General features: G+C 38.7%; 1 protein-coding gene and 2 long non-coding RNA genes across 5 annotated transcripts; 1 reads left to right on the top strand and 2 right to left on the bottom strand.

Annotated features, from left to right (window-relative positions):
• Positions 1 to 1,082: 1,082 nt before the first annotated feature.
• On the bottom strand, positions 1,083 to 8,187 carry LOC149118787 (uncharacterized). 3 transcript variants are annotated; one of them, XR_016201818.1, is made up of 4 exons: positions 7,884 to 8,187; positions 2,062 to 2,191; positions 1,588 to 1,628; positions 1,083 to 1,466 (listed from the first exon to the last, which is right to left on the bottom strand). It is a non-coding gene; the product is annotated as an uncharacterized LOC149118787 (long non-coding RNA). The 3 variants fall into 3 exon arrangements; XR_016201819.1 differs by having other exon boundaries at positions 1,583 to 1,628; positions 2,062 to 8,187; XR_016201816.1 differs by having other exon boundaries at positions 2,062 to 8,187.
• A 691-nt stretch (positions 8,188 to 8,878) lies between these two features.
• Positions 8,879 to 16,599, bottom strand: LOC110047224 (uncharacterized). The gene is made up of 4 exons (XR_016201826.1): positions 16,533 to 16,599; positions 15,340 to 15,409; positions 14,217 to 14,339; positions 8,879 to 10,327 (listed from the first exon to the last, which is right to left on the bottom strand). It is a non-coding gene; the product is annotated as an uncharacterized LOC110047224 (long non-coding RNA).
• A 1,561-nt stretch (positions 16,600 to 18,160) lies between these two features.
• On the top strand, positions 18,161 to 20,612 carry LOC110047128 (peroxisomal membrane protein 11C-like). The gene is made up of 3 exons (XM_020752869.2): positions 18,161 to 18,444; positions 19,007 to 19,242; positions 19,712 to 20,612. The coding sequence occupies exons 1-3, from the start codon at positions 18,205 to 18,207 to the stop codon at positions 19,995 to 19,997; spliced, it is 762 nt and encodes a 253-aa protein (XP_020608528.2). The 5' UTR covers positions 18,161 to 18,204; the 3' UTR covers positions 19,998 to 20,612.
• The last annotated feature ends 153 nt before the right edge of the window (positions 20,613 to 20,765 follow it).

Here is a 20,765-nt window from a genome sequence, read left to right as displayed (position 1 = left end):
GGGCTCTTAAAACCATCTAAAAAAATTAAGGCTAAACTAACACATCAAAGGATATAAAACAAGCCACACAGTCAGTGTGGAGAAAACCTGTCTCCTTGTCCATTATTCTTACCTTATGACAAAGGAAAGTCCGGAGAGGAGGCTGGAGGGGGTAAGATTACTCTTCCTCCCACCTTCCTCCACCCCTCCGGAGAGGAGGCTGGAGGGGGTAAGATTACTCTTCCTAAGCTTAATTTATTCAGTTTAGGCAATGACAAATGAAAATGACCAAGGTTGAAAAGATTGTTTTTTGTTTTATTTGGATTTTAACTCTTATCTGCTAATTCTTCTTTCTTTCAGTAGGGGAACTTGCTAGACATTTGTTCTTGGTGTTTTGGTCTGAAGTGGAGGAGCTATTATCAATAACATCATAAACCCTTAAGTGTTTGAGTAGTCTCTTATATCAATGCAAAGGGAATTAGTTTGGGAGGAGGACGCTCTGAAAAAAGATGATTGAAGGATTGTTGAGAGTTAAACGTTGTCTTTAGCCTGCGAACAGGCTCCCGGTGAGCCCAAACGAAGCGAGGGACGCCCCGATCGCTTCACTCTCCGATTTCTTTTGTTTTGCGCTTGCTGAATTTTTTTTTTTCCGTCCTTGCTGGGGGCTTGTTTGCAGGCTACGTTGTCCTTAACTCATCACTCTGGGAAAGTAGGGGATTGCGGATTTCATTGACGATTATTATCAGGTGAGTGCAGGGGGGTTCGGGACAGGAATTACAGCTCTTTTAATAATCTTCATTTGTAGGAAAGCAGAGGATTTTGAATTGGAGGGAAACCACCAGGCTTAATGTTCTTAGGAAAGAAGGAAAAATTGTTTACAAGACTTAAACTCCATTCCACAATGCTGTCTAGAAGAGTACAGGATTGTGGGAGGGGTGGTGTTAAACTCTAATTTTCTTCCTTGAGACAGGGCTGGATACTGAACGAAGGCCTTTTCTCACTATGGGATTAACCATCTTGGCATTACTGGCAGCTTTGAAAAAGGGTAATGTTGATAGGAGTAATACAAATTTAAATGTAAAAGTAAAGGACAACGACACAAGTTGAACCACATTCACTTTTCAGGTTTTGCAGCACATTTGTTTTTCTGTGTTCAAGGTTCTAGTTATTTATCATAGGAAGGTTTTAAGAGCTTATTGGAGTGAAGTCTTTAATTTGCTCTTAGCGCCTTCTTTACATCAGTTAAGTTTTCTTTCGGTTACTGTGAAAATCCTGTTGCTGCTCAGTTCTCACATGATTTTATTATATTAATATATCTACACGACCATGTCAGGATCGAAAGATGTACATTACGATGATTTTTCTGTTAAAGTTTTACTGCTGATTCCAAAGCATTTATTCTTAAATGTTCCTGCACATGTCTTGTAGCCAGATCTTTGCTGTGGTGCTGTGTTGTTGTTCACTTTCTTGACTATTTCTCATCCTGCCTGTTGATAGAATCAAATTTTAATAGTACATTAAAACGTGTCAGCTAGAATATCCAACCATCTTGATCTCACACATGGTAAGTAACCCATATATACAGATGGTCATTCACTTTTACCTTACCCAAGGTCACTGTTCACTTTCTTGACTTTTCCTTGGCCTACCTGTTGATAGAATCAAATATTTAATGGTAGATTAAAATACATCAGCTAGAACATCCAGCCATCTTGACCTTGCACTTGTTAGATAACCCATATTTAAGCAATAGAGCACTTTTTTCATGTTTACATAGCCTCATCTAAACACTCGGAAGGCTAGGACAATTTGAGACAGTCATGCAAACCCGAGACATAGTCGAGGGTTTACATAACTTTCGGGAATTCTCCCAACCCTCCGAGTGTTAAGATGAGGCTATGTAAACACGGAAAAGGTGCTCTATTGCTTTTATAAAAAAATTCTCAAAAATACCCACAAATCTTAAATGTCACAACCTTGTTTACATACTCTCATCTAAACACACCCATCAACCAATGAGTGTGTGTGTAGTAGCTCGGTTATTTTAAAAATACATATATACTGATTGTCATTCATTTTTACCTTGTCTGGTGTTAGAACTGAGGCAGTAATCCTCCATGTTGCTTGCCATTCAGTTTTTTCTCGTCCAGCATCATGACTGACATGGTAATTCCCCACAATGATTATCATTCAGCTTTATCTTGTCCAGTACCTGGAGCGGAGTAATTTTCCATACTGATTGTCAGTCAGTTTTGTCTTGTCCAGTGTAAGAGCTGAAAGAGTAATTCTCCATACTGATTGTCATTCAGCTTTGTCTTGTCCAGTGTCACAACTGAAATTGTAATTCTCCATACTGATTGCCATGCAGTTTTATCTTGTCCAGTGTCAGAACTAAAATAATAATTCTCCACACTGATTGTCATTAAATTTGATCTTGTCCAGTGTAAGAAATGAAATAGCAATTGTCCATACTGATTGTCATTCAGTTTTATCTTGTTGAGGTAAGAACTAAAGTAGTAATTCTCCATACTGATTGTCATTCAGTTTTATCTCATTCAGTGTCAAAACTGAAATTGTATTACTCCATACCGATTGCCATGCAGTTTTATATTGTCCAGTGTCACAACTGAAAGAGTAATTCTCCATACCGATTGTCATTCAGCTTTATCTTGTCCAGTGTCAGAACTGAAATAGTAATTCTCCATACTGATTGTCATTCTGTTTTATCTTGTCCAGTGTCAGAACTGAAATAGCAATTTTCCATACTGATTGCCATTCAGTTTTATCTTGTCCAGTGTTAGAACTGAAATATAGCAACTGTTCATGCTGCTTGCCATTCAGCTTTATCTTGTCCAGTACAAGACCTGAAGTAGTAATTCTCCATACTGATTGTCATTCAGTTTTGTCTTGTCTCCATACTGATCACTGTCATTCAGTTTGATCTCGTTCAGTGTCAGAACTAAAATAGTAATTCTCCATACTGATTGTCATTCAGTTTAATTGGCTTCTATGGTTTTCATGTGGTTCAACGATACTTAAATTCTGGCAAAAATGATTAGCAGCCATTTATTCCACTTTATTTGAATTACTGCAGTTCTTAGTTGAACTTAAGAAAAGCTGCCATGAAAAATAGCATTTTGCAGAAATATAGACCTTTTATTAATGAGAATTTAATGTGTGAAGACATTGATTTCTCAAGTCCTCATAAATCAGAAGTTGAATGAAAGTTTAAGCAAAGCTAAGAAACTCTGTTTCCCAATACCAGTGTGCTATGTTTGACACGATATAAGTTTCCAAAGTGGGATTTGCCAAATCGCGAAAAGTGCTTTCTGTGGTAATGTTGAAAAGAGACAAATGTTTTGAGAGCTTAGAGAAATTGCTCCAAGTTAAAAGCAATGTCACACAAGGGCAAAGGCCATGAAAAACTTCAAGCCACATGAAGATGATGGCAAGAGTCAATCATGGCCACCAACCTATAGAGTCCATTGCTGTCAGTGCCACTTCTTTCTCTTCCTTCCTTGTCTTGGCCACTGAGTTGAAACATATTTTGTGTTTAAAATCTTCTGATTGGCTATCATTCTGTCTGTTATGGCTAAATAAAATCCAGCAGCAAAGTGAAAAAAGGACCAATATGGCAAACTGGTGCAGCTCATACATATGTTAGCAATTTTCTTTTGCAAGTAAAAATAATTGAATGTTTTTTCTATACCTTTCAGCATTTGTATAATTTCTCATCTTATCATTATTATGGAAATCATTTTGGTCGACTTTAATGATTACATCAACTACTATTTTCTTTAAGACTCATTTGTTCACCTTGAAGAGATTTTAATTAACCTATGTAACAAAACATTTAGTTAGTACGATAATTTTAAATGTAATGAATACAGTCTACTAATTTTAAGTATCACAAACAGTATGCTATACATTTAGTTAATTGAAAGACAGTTATGTCAGTTTAATTATTACTTAGCTTTGTAAGATTTAAACCAGGATCTCTGATTGCCAGCCATAGATGTGTTTTTAGAGAATTTTAGAGAACAGAGGAATTGTCTAGGCAAAATAACATTTCCATATGATAAATGCTATCACAGCTATTGGCAGCTAGCTTACATGTAGCTTAACCAGAGTAATTCTTTCTGGCTATGATTTTGCATAATCCCAAAGTTAAAAGCCTTTTATGACAGCAACGACATCATGTCCAAATAAGCAGTCATTATACATGTAGTTCGACAGCATCAATTCATATTCACAGGCAATTGCCTAGCGAGATTTAAACAAGTCCATCAGCAATTTTGAAGACAGTTATTTGGTTATTCCAAAGCAGCCCTAGCTGATAACAGGTTAACATTCCGTCGACACACCAAACTAGTACCAATACAGCCCTATAAACAGAGCTGTATATACTATCCCTGGCTCATTTTCAATTTAAAGATCCCCTAGGAAACTTGAACCAGGTGTTACCATTTGGGTCCAAATTAGTCAAGCTAGCTTTATCTTGTAACTTTGAGAGAGGAAAGGTGAACAATTTTTGTGCAACAAATCTTTGCCTTGAGCACAGATGAAGAAGCTGAGGGGAGTGGTTTTAGGAGATAGATAAAATTAAATCTGTTTCAAGAATGGTCAGCCTGAAGGACAATAAACCAGTAGATTCTGATCAAGCAGCCATACATGTATAACTGCAAGACCTTGTCCAAGTGTCTGTTGAAATCAGCATGTTGAAGAATATTTTTGACACTACCACGAAAAATGACAGCATTTTTCTGAGAGAACTCCAGCTCTCAACCATGAAGACACCTGTTAATCACAAAATTGCATGGTTACTGTCATAAGAAAGAGTTGTTCATAATATTGTAACCAGTACGCATGTGCAAAAGCAATGTGTTAATTTAAATGACAACTAAGAATAATGAATTGTGAAAAACTCTCAGGGCAATGATGTAAATGCCCACAATATGTGACAATTCATCAATTTTCTTATTCTAGCCACTATAGAATTTATGATTTTTAATTCTACACACTGTATATACTCCCAGGACTTTAGGGATACAAATGCAAAGGCTCTCAAGGAAGTGGCCGAAAGGCCAATTGGAGGATTATGTGCAAGAATTAGAAGGTAAAATTGCTGTTTTGAAGGGGAAAGTCAAAATTTTGGAAGATACCATTACGAAGGTGGCTGTGAAGGTGAACAAGAGCGAGCAGTATTCTCTTTGCCAAAATGCAAGAGTTTTGCGGATGAAGTTGACGAAAATTGTGGCTAAATTTGTAACGCTATGCAGGGAGAAATTTGTTTAGACATCAGTGATGATATGGTTGACAGTGCTCACCATCACCTGTTTTTGGGTAAACAATTATCATGACAAATATTTTTGAAGAAAAAAAAAGAAAAAAAAGGTAGTACAATATTTAGATTAGAACTTTTACGATAGTATACATTGAAAATTTTCCACATTATTTTTAATTGTAATTAATTAGTAAAAGCTGTTTAATGTTTTAACACCCATAGTTTTTGTCCCTAAATAAGCATCCAGTCTTTACAGGGAGCTTGTAGATTTTTTAGACACATAAATATAGTTAATATCATTTTTAACTCAGAGTTCATGATGATGTTATAGTTCTGTTGACATTCAGTCATTGCTACTGATACTCTTTGAAGAGACCCATCGCAACCTTCCTCAGATTGAAACATCATACTTAAAAAGAGGGCATCACAGTTAATGTTGATGCAGTGAAATCAAACAACACTGTCTAATCCAAAACTCAGTCCATGCTGGAAGACACATTGAGTAATTGATGACTATAAAAGTATGCAGATGATGTTCCAGACCTAAGCATGAGCTGACTTTACATTAATATAATTTCCAAATTCATTGAAGTAAGACAGTTGGTTACACAAACCCCAACCCCTGCCTACTGCGGTCAACTCATCACAGAATGCGATGCTAGCAATTTGGGCCTTGGCGCTGTCAGTTCTAGGGCACCGACAGATGGCATATACAAGAGACCACTATATACAACCATAAAGAAAGAGATGTTAGCCATTGTCTATGCACTGCAAAAATGGCAACAATAATATATTTTTCTATGGCTGACATGAGAAGGCCAAAAGGCTTCACAAACTACTCGAGACCATCACTTGAAATCACAGGGCACCAAAGCACTCACAACTTATGCTCCTCAGAACTATGGACTACAACACTGAAGTGCAGTATACCCCAGTCATTGCACCCAGCACCTGGCAGAGATGTCAAGTTAATCATTATCTACACTGTAGGCTTTCTTAACTGTTCACTTCATTTTTTATTTTAATATTCTTTTATGCTGCAAAGAATTTTGACATGTTCCACAATGTCAGATTCCCCATATGTTCAAGCACTAATGAGAGCATGTGTAATTAAAATTTCTCTGAATTAGTCTACAAGAATACTTTTTGTCGATTTCCACAAAGATGCATCTTGTTGCCACCTAATCAATGCATTTTGACTTTCAAGACCAAATAGCATAACTCTTCCATAATGTAACATCATTACTGATATGAAAATGGAGGAATGTAAGATGCCTTTTTTTTTAGTAATTGGGTGGATAAAATAATTAGGCCTGTCCACTTGTTTGCCTTTTCCTGTGCCTCTAACTTCATATGCATAATAATTGTAAGGCTTCAGGTTCTCCTGTTGTCCCTCTGTGGGATTCCAACTTCTTTTGGCCCATGAGTTGTCCAGATGGAAGACGTTTTGCCAGTTTTATTGTTGACTGGATGGAACTTGCCACATTGAAAGGAGCTTTCATTTCAGGCAGTTGTAATGGCACGTTTGGAAGTTGAGGATAATTGCTTTGAGAATCCACTTCAATTGTTAGGTATCTTTATTTCTTTGATGTACCATTTTTTGGCAGGCTGTTTTTTTTCTTTTTTTTGTACTCTTCAGGGGCTGTGCAGCCTTCAGTTAGCAAACAATATAGCAAATACTGTGTCATGTTCCCTGTTGCTTGTTTTGCACGTGTTTGGTGGTGTTATTGAATTGCACTTGTGGAGCTGCACTTGTGAAGTGTCAATTGGTTTGTGTTTACACAACATCTTTTAGATTTGTGCTTAAGGACCACCTGAGCCCTTTGCTAGATTTTGGATTTCCTGCGCCCATGAGTGTTGGTTTATCTGTGCCATCCAGATGTTTTTGACTTATAATTCACTTTCTGTCTAGTTGCTTTAATCATTGTTTATTAGCAGTTTCTTATCCTTGCTATCACAATTATATATCAACTTGTTTTTCATTTGTGTTATTTTTGTTTATTCATTCATTGATATTTCATTTGTAACTATTTATTCATTTAGATATTTATTTAGGTATTTATTTAATAATTAATTATTTTATCACTCTGTTAGTTAACTGTCGGTCAGGTGGCACAACTAATTTTTCTTTCATTTCTTGTCAGTTAGTTCTGTCTCTTTTCAGGTGTGTTCCAGTCTGAAATGTGGTCAGAATTTTTCTCCTCAACCCCAATCATCTCCAACTCTCTGAGGACAACGTCAATTAAATACTTTATATTTTACCTATGAATCTTGCGATACTCCAAAGTCAATTAGCTTGTTCCTCTTTGTCAAAACTATCTTGAAACTGGTTATGGAACACAGCGTAAAATTCAAAATATAAATTTTAAAAATTTTCTCCTGTGCCTCACGTTCTCCCACAATGCAAAATTTGGTCATTTCACGTTGTTGTTTTGCAGAGGATGGCAAAGAAATGTACCACGAATTATAACGCACATGCACAGCCACTGTTCTGCTCATTAAACCTTTTGTTTAGCGACGTTCCTATTGTCCTTGTGGTTTTGTTAAACTCCCTACTGCTTCCCTGGTGAAGAGCACCAGTGTTCTTGCATCTGAAGTGGATAGTACTGTGTGTACCTACCTTGGAGGAAGATGGAAATGTTGGGCTTCCTCCAGTCACATCTGCCACTTTCCTGCTATTCCTCCTTTAGAATTGACTGGGTGCAGCAGATGGCTGGCTTGTCAAAAATCTCTGATCATCCTCGGGTTTCTTCAATAGTCATTGCATCTCGAAGGATTCTGGGCAGGCCTAAGGTCAAAAAAGATCCTGTGACTTCTGAGATGTCAAAATCCCCAGTGGAATCGAGGATTACAGATAAGTCTCTTTCTCTTTAAGATCTCTGATCAATTGCTTTATGCTGTGTTGATTATGAGGAGGGGGGGGGGGGGGGGGACGGGGTTCTGTCTTAGTGAGTAATGCAATATAAAGGCTTGCAATATCAAGTTTTCCACTCGTATGTTTCCATTTTTCTAGGATCATTAAAAAGCTGACCAATTTCTTGATGGGACATGGATTGTTGTTGCAAGGTCAGATCTGCCAACTTGTCCTGTCAAGGCCTTGGAAAACTACAGCTCAGCTGCACAAATCAACTGCTCTGAAGGTTTACCTCAGTCTGTTCAGTCTGTTCAGAGCCCTTGAGATGTCAGAGCCCTTAGGATTACCTTAACAAGAGCTCCAGAACTTATAAAGGACACTATTTGAGGTTGTACATGTACTTTCATAAGCTGTTATTGCCTTAGGCACCTTTGTAATTGTTGTATTGGCCCGACTCAATAAACATGCGGCCAACAGTCAGCACACAAAGTTCTCTATTGCTGTTTTTGCATGGGTTTGATTGTTTTAGAGAATTAAGATGAGAGCAAGCTAGATCTTGCATCAATATAAGAGCATTACAGTTTTAAGAGTAGTTTTTGAGTGTCCTGCCTTATGACTATCACAACAAACAACAACAAATTAATATAACCAATGACTTGACAAGTAGAGGCAAATACACATTGGCCAAATGAGCACAAGAACATGAATGCCACCAAGTTACAATTGGTATTTCTTAGGAAACTGATTCAAGTTTCGCACTCTTTTGAGCTTTTAAATTTCCATGACTTTCCATAACCTTTTCCATGATGTTTTTGAGTATCCATGACCTATGTTAAGCAGTTGTTCCCAAAGTATTGCCAAAACAATCTATTATTTACGGTATTTTCCCACATTCTGACTGGTTGCCTGACTAGTCTTGTTATTTTTTCAACTTTTGATCTTTTTGCCTTTTTATTCTCAGAACCATGACTTTCCACGACCCACACTTCAATTTCATCACTTTCCAGGCCTGGAAAATAAAATTATAACATTCCATGACCTTCCACGTTTTCTATGGCCTGTATGAACCCCACCATTGCTTTCTACATGAGTAGCAGCGTGAAATTTAAAAATGGATGATAGCAGGGTATTTTTAATACACTCTATCACTGCTCATTAAAAATTTTAAAATGGATGACAGAGTATTTTTATCGTCCAATCTTTAGAGTGACACCTGTAAATATCTGTTTCCTCCTTTTAAAGAAATAATTTGCTTTTTGTTGGATGATTAAGTTTAGAGGCATATTTTAGCACCTGGTGCACTGCAGGTGTTAAAATATATCCAATAAAACTTTACATGTTTAATTACAATTTAGAACAACATAATAAATATTTTTTTATTTTTTTATTTTTTAATAAAACATAAAGCAACATGATAATTAAAAAAACCTGACAGCACTAACTTCATCAGATTACCTTGAATGTAATCCACATCAAGCAACTCAACCCACACAACAGGGTTCGTACCCTTTTTCAGAAACAAATTTCCAGGACTTTTCCAGGGCTTTTCCAGGACTCAGATTGATTTTTCCAGGACTCTAAAATTCACGTTAACCCTTTCACTCCCATTATCTTAATGTTAATTCTCGTTACTGTCTGCCATACATTTCATTTTTTTTTTTTCTTGAGTTTAACAGATTTCCAGAACTTTCCAGGACCAGTAGCCCTTTTCCAGGACTTTCCAGTCCTGGAAAATGCCACAATAAGATTCCAGGACTTTCCAGGTTTTCCAGGACCTGTACGAACCCTGACACAATGTAATCACACATGGTGTCATGATACTTAGCTTCCAGGGGCTGGTGATTCATTTTTACATCAAGTTCAAGCTGTTGTACTGTCCTGACAATCCACAAGCTCAAACATCATTTTGTGGTCTTCTATGTCAGATGAACCATTCTCGTTGATCCCATGCTGTCTGTTTTATTCCTTAAGCATCATGATTGTACTCGTCAAGAATCATGCCTGTTTTAGAACACCTCAAAGAATATTTCATATTTAGTTTCATCAATTCCATACAAAAATTTAACTTATGACCTAGAAAGCTGTGTGCAGACTTCTTAACATGTACAACATTCCCTGGAAATGGCCTCTGGTCTGCCTTTATACATATCAAAAGCATGGATTTATACAATGGTAAATTAAAACATCACTCTCCAGAGCAACAACATGAGCTGAAATGGAACAAAAAAATAAAACTCCAATGGGCCTCTTCACTCTTCTGAGTGTTTTTCATTTCATTGTGGGTCTGTACGTACATGTAAAGTCCCAAAGAAACGTTCAGTGTCCTGTGACACAGAAACCAAAATTTAATGTTTCAGCATAAGTCCTGTCACTGGGTGAGCCAGAAAAACTCTACAGCAAGGATGGAAAATAATTATTCAGTTGTCATCTACCAGGAAGGACTTAAAATTAAGTCTCTTCAGTGCCAGCTGCTAGCATTAACCAACTGCATACAACAAAATGGGTCAAATGAAGCTGTTAAATACACTGTATCCACAGGATTCATACAGACATCTGTCATCACATTTTCTTTAAGGACTATTAATTAATAAAGACAAAGATTTTCAAGCCCAGACAATTCAGCCAATGAATATTTCAAAACTCATTATAATCAGGATAAAATTGGTCAAGGGGAGTTACAAAATGCAAAATACTCAAAACCTTGTTTAGTGGGGTTACTTGGGTACTTCATATAATGGTCACTTATAAATCTGGTATCCTGCAAATTTACTTTTTGAAACCAAAAACTTAATATGTTCTTCTCGAGTTGTCCATGTCGATAATGCTTCCCAAGCCATGTTGTGGTGGAAAAATATAGTTTTAATGCTTCCTGTAGTCTAATAATTTATTACTCAAGAACTTATCAAGAGAATTTAAGTGCAAGGGGTAGAACTCCAAGACTTCAATGAGGAAAAAATTTTCCTTTTAAAATTTTGAAGGCCTTCTCAAACATCTTGCAAATTTTCAAGGACTTTTTAATGCCTCTGAAAGCAATTTTGATGTATTCTGGTTTGAGCCCCCGAACCTTAAGAAGTTCTGGTTCAGCTGCTAACTTTCTTGCAAAAAAACTGGCTTTTTGAGACCTCTACCTGGTCCCCACAGATTTCCAATGACCTTACATGGGGTGAGTATCAGTTGCTTGTACTTCGGGTAGAAGACACACATGCTCATCTAATGGTGACTGTAAAGACTATGGATCAGAAGTCTAAAATTCACCTACTGATGAGACATTGAATAAGATTTTGTCAGGATTTAAAGATGTTATATGCACTGTCAACAATAACTATAATGTCGATGTTTGGATGGTTTGGGAGGGGTATTGGCTGGGGGTGGTTAGTTGATGGCCTAATGGTAGGTCAGTTGGACTCTGGATTGATAGGTCCAAAATCGAGCCCAAGCCAAGATCATTGCGTCATGTCCTTGGGCAAGACACTTAACTCTCCTAGTACCTCTCCCCTCCAGGGAGTGGAAATGGCACTGACAAATTGTGAAGGCAACCTGACAAAAACTAGGGGTAACCTGTGATAGACTAGAATCCCATCAAGGGAGAGTGGCAACACCCCTGGGCACTTCATGTTACATAGACCAGAGTTGTGCGCCGGTACTGATGACCCATCTAGCTCCTCCATATCCCTAGGGAGTGGAACAAACTTCTCTACCCTGTAGTCAGTGAAATGATCACCAGAGTATTCTCGTTCTGAGCTGCAAAGACCAGAAGAAGGATTTAATGGCCTATGTAAAGCAAACCTTTTACCATAGAAGTTTAACCCCCTTGACTGGATGTACCAACAGAACTTTTAAGTGAGGGAGGGAAAAGGACATTGGTTAACATGCACTTCAAACAGACAGTTACACAACAGATAAGTGGAGATGTCAAATGGCAGGTTGGGATGAGGGCAATGGTGAATCATGGAATGAAGAGGGGAAATTGGAGAGTGATGCTCCGCTAGAATGGTTGTACAGTCAGGCTGATTCAAGAACCTACAATGAAGGATAATCCCCTAGTAGTGATGTGGTCAGCACATGGTGTAGCAGTAACCAAGGCTATGATTCAGATCTCAGAAGGAGTCCTGTTTTTGCTATAGGAAAAAGACAGGCTGCCTTTGTAACAACGGTTATTCCTTTTGATATTTAGATGACACATCTGACAGAGATGAAACTCGGCTTTTGATTTTTGTTGAAAACTGAAGAAATAATGCATTCCATGCTCAGTAGAAATAATGTTACATGTTCCAGGCCATAATGGCAGTAGGTAGGATGGAGAGTGAGTCATGATGGATGATCTTCATCAGAGACATTTCCATCCTTTCAACATTCAGTTCAAGATGTTTAAGTGTATCTCTTGCGAGAACTACAGTGCAAGGATTTTCTGGCTGCAATGAAGCAAAATCATCCATGCATTCAGGAGAAGAACCAGGTGATGAACTGACACATCTTGATGAAGAAGAGGCTAACAGCAATTACAGTGTACATGAACTGAGGAGGATTCACGTTGTTTGCTCAAAGGTGTTACAGCAACAGAGATGCCGCACCTGCACCCCTGCCTGCACCACCACCTGCACCACCAACTTTGCCTCCTACCTGCAAACTGCCAAAAAAAAAGGAAAAAAAAAGAAAACAACTGCATTGCCTCCACCTTTGTTACTGTAACACCTTTGTGCAAAAGCACATGGTGAATCATTTCCAGTTCATGTGACTGATGTAAGCTACTTCTTCACCAAGGTGTGTCAATTCATTGTTTGGGACTTCTCCTAAATACATGGAAGATGATGCTTTGTCACAGCTAAAAGTCCTTGCACTGTAGTTCCTGCAAGAAATACACTCAAACATCTTGAGCAAAATGTGAAAAGGATGGAGAAGTCTCTGAAATAAGAAAAGATCACCAACCATAACTTACTTTCCAATCCAACTGCTGCTCTTTTATGGCATAAGACATGTGACATCATCCCAAACAAGCATACAATATCATTCCCACAATTTTAAACAGCCAATCAGAAGCTGTGCATCATCCAAATGAGGTGTGTCATCTGAATATCAGGTAGAAATAACTGTTGTTTTATTTGACCCATCTTTTTCCTATCACAAAAAAGACTCATTCAGAGATTTGAATCCTGACTTTGGTGGCCACAACACTGTGTGCCAACCAAAACACTACTGAGGAATTGTCCTTCACTGTGGATTCTTGAATCAACCTGACAGTAAGACCAAACTCAAGGGGTACCATTCCCTGATTTCCCCTACCCAATTCCACAATCCAATACTGCCCTGGACCCAATCTTCCACTCCACATTTCCAGTCATCTGTTGTAGAAGTGCTTGCTAAAAGTGCATGTTAACAAAAGCCCTTTCCCTCCCTCACTTAAAAGTTCTGTGGTATATCTAGTGAAGGGTGCTGGACTTAAATGGTAAAAGGTGTGCTTCACACAGGACACCAAATCCCCCTTCCAGTCTTTGTGGCTAGGAATGAGAACATCCCAGTGATGTTTTCACTGGCTACAGGGTATAGAAGCCAGTTCCATTCCTAAGGGATCAGAGAAGCCAGATGGATAATCAGCACGGGTGCTCAACTCCAGTCTCTGTGACATGAAGTGACTAGGAGTTTTGCTTCTCGCCCTTGATGGGATGCTGGTCCACTGCAGGTGACCCCGAGCAATTGTCAGGTTGCCTTCACAAATTGGCCAGTGCCATTTACACTCTTGGGCGGAGAGAGGCATTGAGAGGGTAGGATGTATTGACTGAGAACATGACACAGTGAACCCAGCTTGGGCTCCATTTCAGACCTATTGATCCAGAGTGCAACTGACTAACCATTAGGCCATCAACTCACCACTTCTGGCTAACACCGCACCAACCCCTTCCAACAATGGCAAAACAGTTATTGTTCACAGTGCACACTTGTGATCACACCTTTAAACCACAAAGAATTTTGATTCAACAGTTTGACAGCAGGCCATACATCATTTTAGATACTTCATACGAAGCTAAATTTGACCTGCCTTGTTACATGTGTTTGGTTGATGATAGCAGCTAGCAATGAATGAACTTAAATGTTCTGACTTACCAAAAAAGCATGAATAGTTCTTTCCCAACTTTCACACTAAAGTTGTCTGGTATACCCACTGGTGGGACTTATAATGGAACATTCCAGGTTATGTTTTACAGGACAACCACGACTTCTTAGAGTCTGGGATAGAAAATGAAATGGAAACCACCTCCATCAGTAAATAGGTAGCACATAGCTGAACTTATTTGCTCTTTGCTCTATTTTACACCACTTTGTTAGTCTGAAGAATCATTCATGTGTCTACGAAAGCATAATTTTGTGTACCCATTGATACACCCAGGTGTATAAATGATTACATAGATATGGATTTAATCCTTGAGATATCTAAAGATACAATGGACCGTCATCTCATCCAGGGGGAAGTAGAAAACCTCCCATTTTCTTCACACTACTGAACCCCAGGATATATTAGCTCTAGCAATATGAGACAATAATTATTAAACTCAAAATGGACAACAAGAGTATACAGTCATTGGGTGTCTGGGCAATTCTCACAACACGATCACTCATCATATATTTCATTATATGCTTTTTAAGCTGAGGATTATTGATGTTTGTGATGGTCGCAGAGTTTACAGTAGAGGTAAACTCCTTGTTACCCTTTATTTGTGTGTGGAGGCTAACCCCATGAGCTGTTAAGTGATCCAGTAATGATCCTGTGTCAGCCTTAATTTTTGTGGCACAAAGCAGATGCAGTAAATGTCATAACTGCTGCATGAAAGTTTCATTGACTGCCTGGGCCGATACCCATTCTTATTGGTAGCTGTATTAGATTTGTTTTAGATGCCATGTAATACAATAAAATAAATAGACAATGCAATATCCAACAATCAGTGTACAATGGAAACCAAATACAATTGGAGAGAATGTTTTGCAAATTTACCCAAGTGCAAGTAACAAATTAAAGTGAAACACAATGACACAACTAGGAAATTGACTTGAGGCTAAGGTTTGCCCATGTACGTGGAGCACTTTTTAAGACTGACAACTTCTTCTTTGATGTAAGATTAAATATCATTGGCAGACCAGCTGTGCACAGTTGTACAGTTATTACACTGTAAGCCTACAGTTATTTTGGAAAGTCTGATATCTGTCTTTCAACATACATGTACAGTCCTACCTTTCTCAGCTTGTTATTTATAAGCAGTTGCTTTATGGACTTGTCATCAGGGTACTAAATTGTAACAACACTGAAATACCAACAAGACAAACTTTCATTTTAATAGCTGCCCCGCAAGGTACACAATTGTTTAACATATGAAATGAGCTCATCAGCCTTGCTCTCCCTTTCCAGGGCACTTTTCTGGTAATCACTTGTTCTGTGATCATCACCCTATACGCTGAAGCTACACTGTTCATCAAGTATTTTTGTTATACCTCCCAACCCAAATATGTTTTCCGATTGGAAGAGAATCTGTCACATGTCATGGGTTAAAACTTACTAACTCCCTAGGGTGAACAAAACTCACTAACTCCCTAGGGAAACCACAACTTGAACTTTCGACTTGCACGTGATCTGGTCGTACACCTTTGAAACTGCGGCAAATTTGTGAGGCAGCTGGCATCAAGCAAACGATTTCTTCACAGTATCACAAAACACTTAATGACTGGCCCCGCAGGAAACAGTGAGTTTTGTTTCCCCTCGAACTCAATGTTCCCCACGGCTTCGCCTCGGGGAACACTGAGGGTCTCAGGGAAACAAAACTCACCGTTTCCCTTGGGGCCAGTCATTAAGTGCTTATTATTCCTGGTAACTGACAAACTTTCTTTCAAGCCAAACAGAAGGATGTGGGACCAACACGCCCATGTGAAACCTATTTTTAAACTCTGTACAGTTGTCAAATAATTAATGTTCGCATGAACTTGTCTTCGCAGAAGAGGGAAGGTTAAAAAAGCTTACATTTGATCTTATCACATTTTCCAAGCAGTAAATAAGCTTTAAACACTTGCACCGAAGGAACAACTGGTAAAAACAATTGTACATGTGGATCAACTGGTGAACAGTTCATCATGATGACTTCGTATTCAAAGGAATGCAGCACTGCTTTCAACTTAAGTAACCGGTGTTCACAAGTTTTTAACTATGACGTATCTAAAACAAAAATGAAATGAAATGCAACGCACAACGTGACCGTTTCACCTCTTTTTACAACGAACGATAGAAAGCGTTGTGAACAAGTCAAACAGACTCGGCGACGGTCGACAGAAGCTTCTAACCTGGTTAAACAAATATATCAAAGCTAGCTAAAGCTATGTCACCCTCATCTTACCATAAACTAAAGATTAGCAACATGTTTGTTCAAAAAAACGTACTTGGTTTAAAATCTCCCGCGCCTTCACATGCACAACATTTCCCTTCTTCTTCCCAGCGTGCACCGAGTGAACGTCTCATTTTGTCAGCGGTTTGCCACAAACGAGGGTAAGTACTTGAGTGTAACAGTCATAAAGTGGTTTGTGAGCGCACGCGGGAGATCTTTCTGACAAAAATTGTATACCAGACCCATACTACAATGACTACTGTAAGTTCCATTTGTCGGTCAAGATAGCAAATCGATAACAGGACCGAGAAAATACAAGGGACTCGCGGAATATTCCATTTTATTAAAAACTTGATCATTGAATAATGCACTGATTCAAGAGTTTTCGGGTAGCTCGAGGAAAACTGTGAGCCTCGAGGAACATAATATCAATGTCCAAGGACAAACAACCGAGCATATAAGTGGGTCTGTTGCGTTGATTATTCCAAATATTTCCATGAAACCATCAGAAGGTGAGTAAACGAAGAGCTCAAAAGAGAAGAACTCGATGGTGCATGGGGCAAAAACTTCAAAGTCTTCAAACTTCTAATATATTAGCTTATTTTTCTTTTTTTTTGTTCGTAAAACACAGGAAACGGTAGAGAAAGTAGCCTGTTCCAGGCTTTCGGTAGTTGGAGACGAATGCCCTGCCCTGTTTTCTTTTTTTTTTTTTTTTGCGTTGACGTCCCCAGCTACGAGAGCCTCAGAAACAGGCTATAGAAAAAGTAATCTAGGGTCACCGAGCATTCAAGATCGCTCAATGAACAGAAAAATTCTTCAGTGGCCACGGTATTACTTGAAGTGTAGCAACCTCGAGTAGTGCAGCAAGGAACGAAGGCTGGAGGAACGAGATTTGAAGGGGCACATTCGACTTACCAAATTTACGCAGTTTTTCCCGCGTGTTTCCTGTTATTGATCATGAATTTTGTTATAACATTGTCAAAGCAGCCAGGTGGATCCGCAGACTACTTTTAATTACAATTACAGTTTAGCTCAAGTAGCCCCAGAACTACTGCGCGAGGTATTCGCTGCGAGGAGCACTCGAGTTTCATTCTATCAAGGAATCTGATTGGCCAAGGAGAAACAAAAGTTTTACGTCACAGAAATCGTTTCCTGGCTCGGGTTCGCAGACGTTATTTTCGGCGGAGACAAGCGACAGCCGTGAATACGTCTGCGTTCGCAGGCTAGCTCTCGCTAGTTGACGCATACAAATATTGTAAAGTCATGTGTCTATCCGCAAATTGACAATTAACAAATAGCCCACGAGGCGAAGCCGAATAGGCTATTGACCCGTGGCCCTTGAGGGCGAAGGGTCTAATTGTTTTAGTATCACCCTGCTAGTCGGACAGGAAAGGCAATAATAAAGTTAGCAAATGCAAGTTGAAGAAATATTTGTTTGGGAATAAAACGAAAGAAAGCGTCACGCTCGATTGCGCCAATTTCGCTACTCGAGGACTATTACTAATAGTCCTCTAGTAGCGTAGCCAATTAAAATGCAGGATTTGCATTAGTCTACTAGTTGGGTGATACTAATGAAAATTAGCCAATGAACGCGCGAGAATTTCGGCAGTTACGTTATTGTAAAAATCAGCAAGTTAGCGCGATTGAGAGGCTTGTTTCCAGGTCCTATCGTGTGAAGAAAGAACGCCTGGAAGAAACCGGTGTCGGCCAAAGTTCACCGGAACAACATGGCAGTTGAGTATCTAGCAAGTGTATTGGAAACGTACAGAGGAAGAGAGAAGTTAATGCGAATTCTTCAATATGCCAGTTTTTTGGCAAGTGGAGGGTTACAGAAGTTGTCGCGTGAATCCAGTGGGGAGAAATTTCGAATTTTTGCTGAAGCGATAAGCGAATGTCGGACGGTCCTTCGTTTGTTCGATGACGCTGCTATGTTTTCGTATGCACGCAGTTATGGAACTGGTAAACAGGTAAGTAATAGCAAGAATGGAGAGTCAATCAATTCGTCAGTCGGCCGGTAGGTAGTCTTTGATCGATTATTGGTCGTCAGTCGATGATCAGTAGATCAATCGGTCGGGGTATGGTCGATCAGTTAAGTTAGTCGGTCGTTGGTCGCTCGGTCAGTGAATCAGTGAGTCAGTGAGTCAGTGAGTCAGTCAGTGAGTCAGGCAGTGAGTCAGTGAGTCAGTGAGTCAGTCAGTGAGTCAGTGAGTGGGTGAGTGAGTCAGTGAATGAGTCAGTCAGTCAGTCAGTCAATGACAGTGAGTCAGTCAGTCAGTCGATGACAGTGAGTCAGTCAGGCAGACAGACAGACAGTCAATTAGTGCTCAAGTCAGTCAGTGGGTCAGACAGACAGACAGACAGACAGGCAGTCACAATTAATTTCAAAGTAAACATTAATCCATGAATCATCTTTTTTTTTTAATGAAACATGTTTGTAAGATTCAGGGGAAAAATAACAACTATGAATTATTTTTATTGCATTGCTATATACTGTACTGGGATGAAGGATGTAGTTTGTCTTTCTTGCAGGAGCGTGATACCATTGTCCGCTGGAGTAATCTTGTTGACATCTTCTGTGGTTTGACTTTTTACCCTCTTGAGCACATTGCCTGGGCAAGGGACAAGAAATTACTTCATGGCAAATCTGACAAACTGTGGGACTGGTCTCTTTACTGCTGGATAGGATCACTTATAGCTTGCATTGTAAGAGACTTATGGCTTCTCAGAAAGCTTCATCAACAAGAAAAGAACAAGCAGCTATCCAGGTCAGACTTTTTTGGATGGTGTTTTTAAGTTACATGCAACAAACTAGGTAGCAATGTTTACATTTCTATGTGATCATTAAGATAGACTAAACTATTGGAAGTTTAAAAAATTGAAAAAGGCAAAGAAAAATTCCAGGGTGTTAAAAAGGATGTTTAGAGTACTTGCAAGGTGGAAAATGTAAGAAACTTACTGTCTTGAGCATGTAATTTACCCTCTTATAATTGGTTATTTTAAATAATGGTAACAAAGATGTGCATTATTGGTGAGTCTGAAAACAACAGCTCTAGAATAGTCATTAGTTGTTTAGCTTGTATGTTAGTCCCATAAAGAATTGGTGGTACAAAAGATTAGTTGTCTCCAAATGTCTCAAAATTGTTGAAGTTCTAACCATAGTTAGAACTATGTTCTAACTGGCCAGTACAGGTACTGGGTAATTTTGAAAATTTATTGTTTCATTCTTTTGTCCAGGACACAATCAACTGATAGCAGCATTCCACAAAGCCACAGAGAATCAGGCAGTTCAACAAGGCAAGATCAAATAAGATTTCTGCAGAAACGGCTCTTCATCTCTGTCGTTGGGTTTACTGCTGACTTAGGGATGGCAATCAACTGGGCACCCTCTGGAGTTCTTTGGGCAGGAAAGCTATCAATTGGATCTGTTGGTCTTCTTGGGACAATATCATCTCTTTGTGAGTTATACAAATACTTCAGACCTGCATCTGCAATGCCTGATGAAGCTCTGGGTAGCATTTAATGTTACATGACTTGGTCGCATTTACGTTCATTACTTATCACTTATCCCTCATTCGTACTTAGCACTTAATGCTTTAACCTAGCTCATCAAAATTGTATAAACCTACTTTACATGTACATGTATGTATATAGGTGGTAGAACTCTAACAAGAGCTGTTTACAGACCAGAAGAGTCAAAGATATACATGTAGTTGCACTTATTTAATTTTACTGGTAAGACACTAATAATTGCTTTACAGAAAGAGGTATCAAAAATCATACAATGGTTGGTAAATACACCACGTCTCATCAGATTACTAGATAAACACAGTGCTGAAAATATCGACCATTGTTTATTAAATATTCAGTGCATACGCAATAAAAATAACTAAATTATTTGCCCATAGACTCTGAGAAGAAATGAGAAATCCAATATATATGACACTTGTATTACCTTCATAGTCTTCATAGGAAGATAATTTAGATTGGAAAGTAGGATGAAGGGAGGGTTGCTTTACAAATGTTTAATTTACATTCATTTGCATGTGTTTCTGATAGCGACGCTAAAACAACTAAAATAAAACAGTGAAATGCTTGACAAGGTTATTGTTTTCAATTACAAATGGCAAGAAAGGTAGAGTCTGTCTAATTCCTCTGAGTTGAAGGAACCTGGTGGTCCATCCTTGTTAGTACTCCAGTTAAGCATGCAATAACTACGAGTGCTTACAAGCATGTGATTCTTTGACAGCAGAATGCCAACACTAATTTATCTGCAGAAGGGAAGGGAAGG

This window comes from Orbicella faveolata, unplaced genomic scaffold, assembly GCF_042242905.1.
Source record: "Orbicella faveolata isolate gen_17 unplaced genomic scaffold, um_ofav_v1 contig_1, whole genome shotgun sequence".
Lineage (NCBI taxonomy): Eukaryota > Metazoa > Cnidaria > Anthozoa > Scleractinia > Merulinidae > Orbicella > Orbicella faveolata.
Note: the sequence above shows the minus strand (reverse complement) of the source record. Positions and strands in the feature narration are given on the sequence as shown.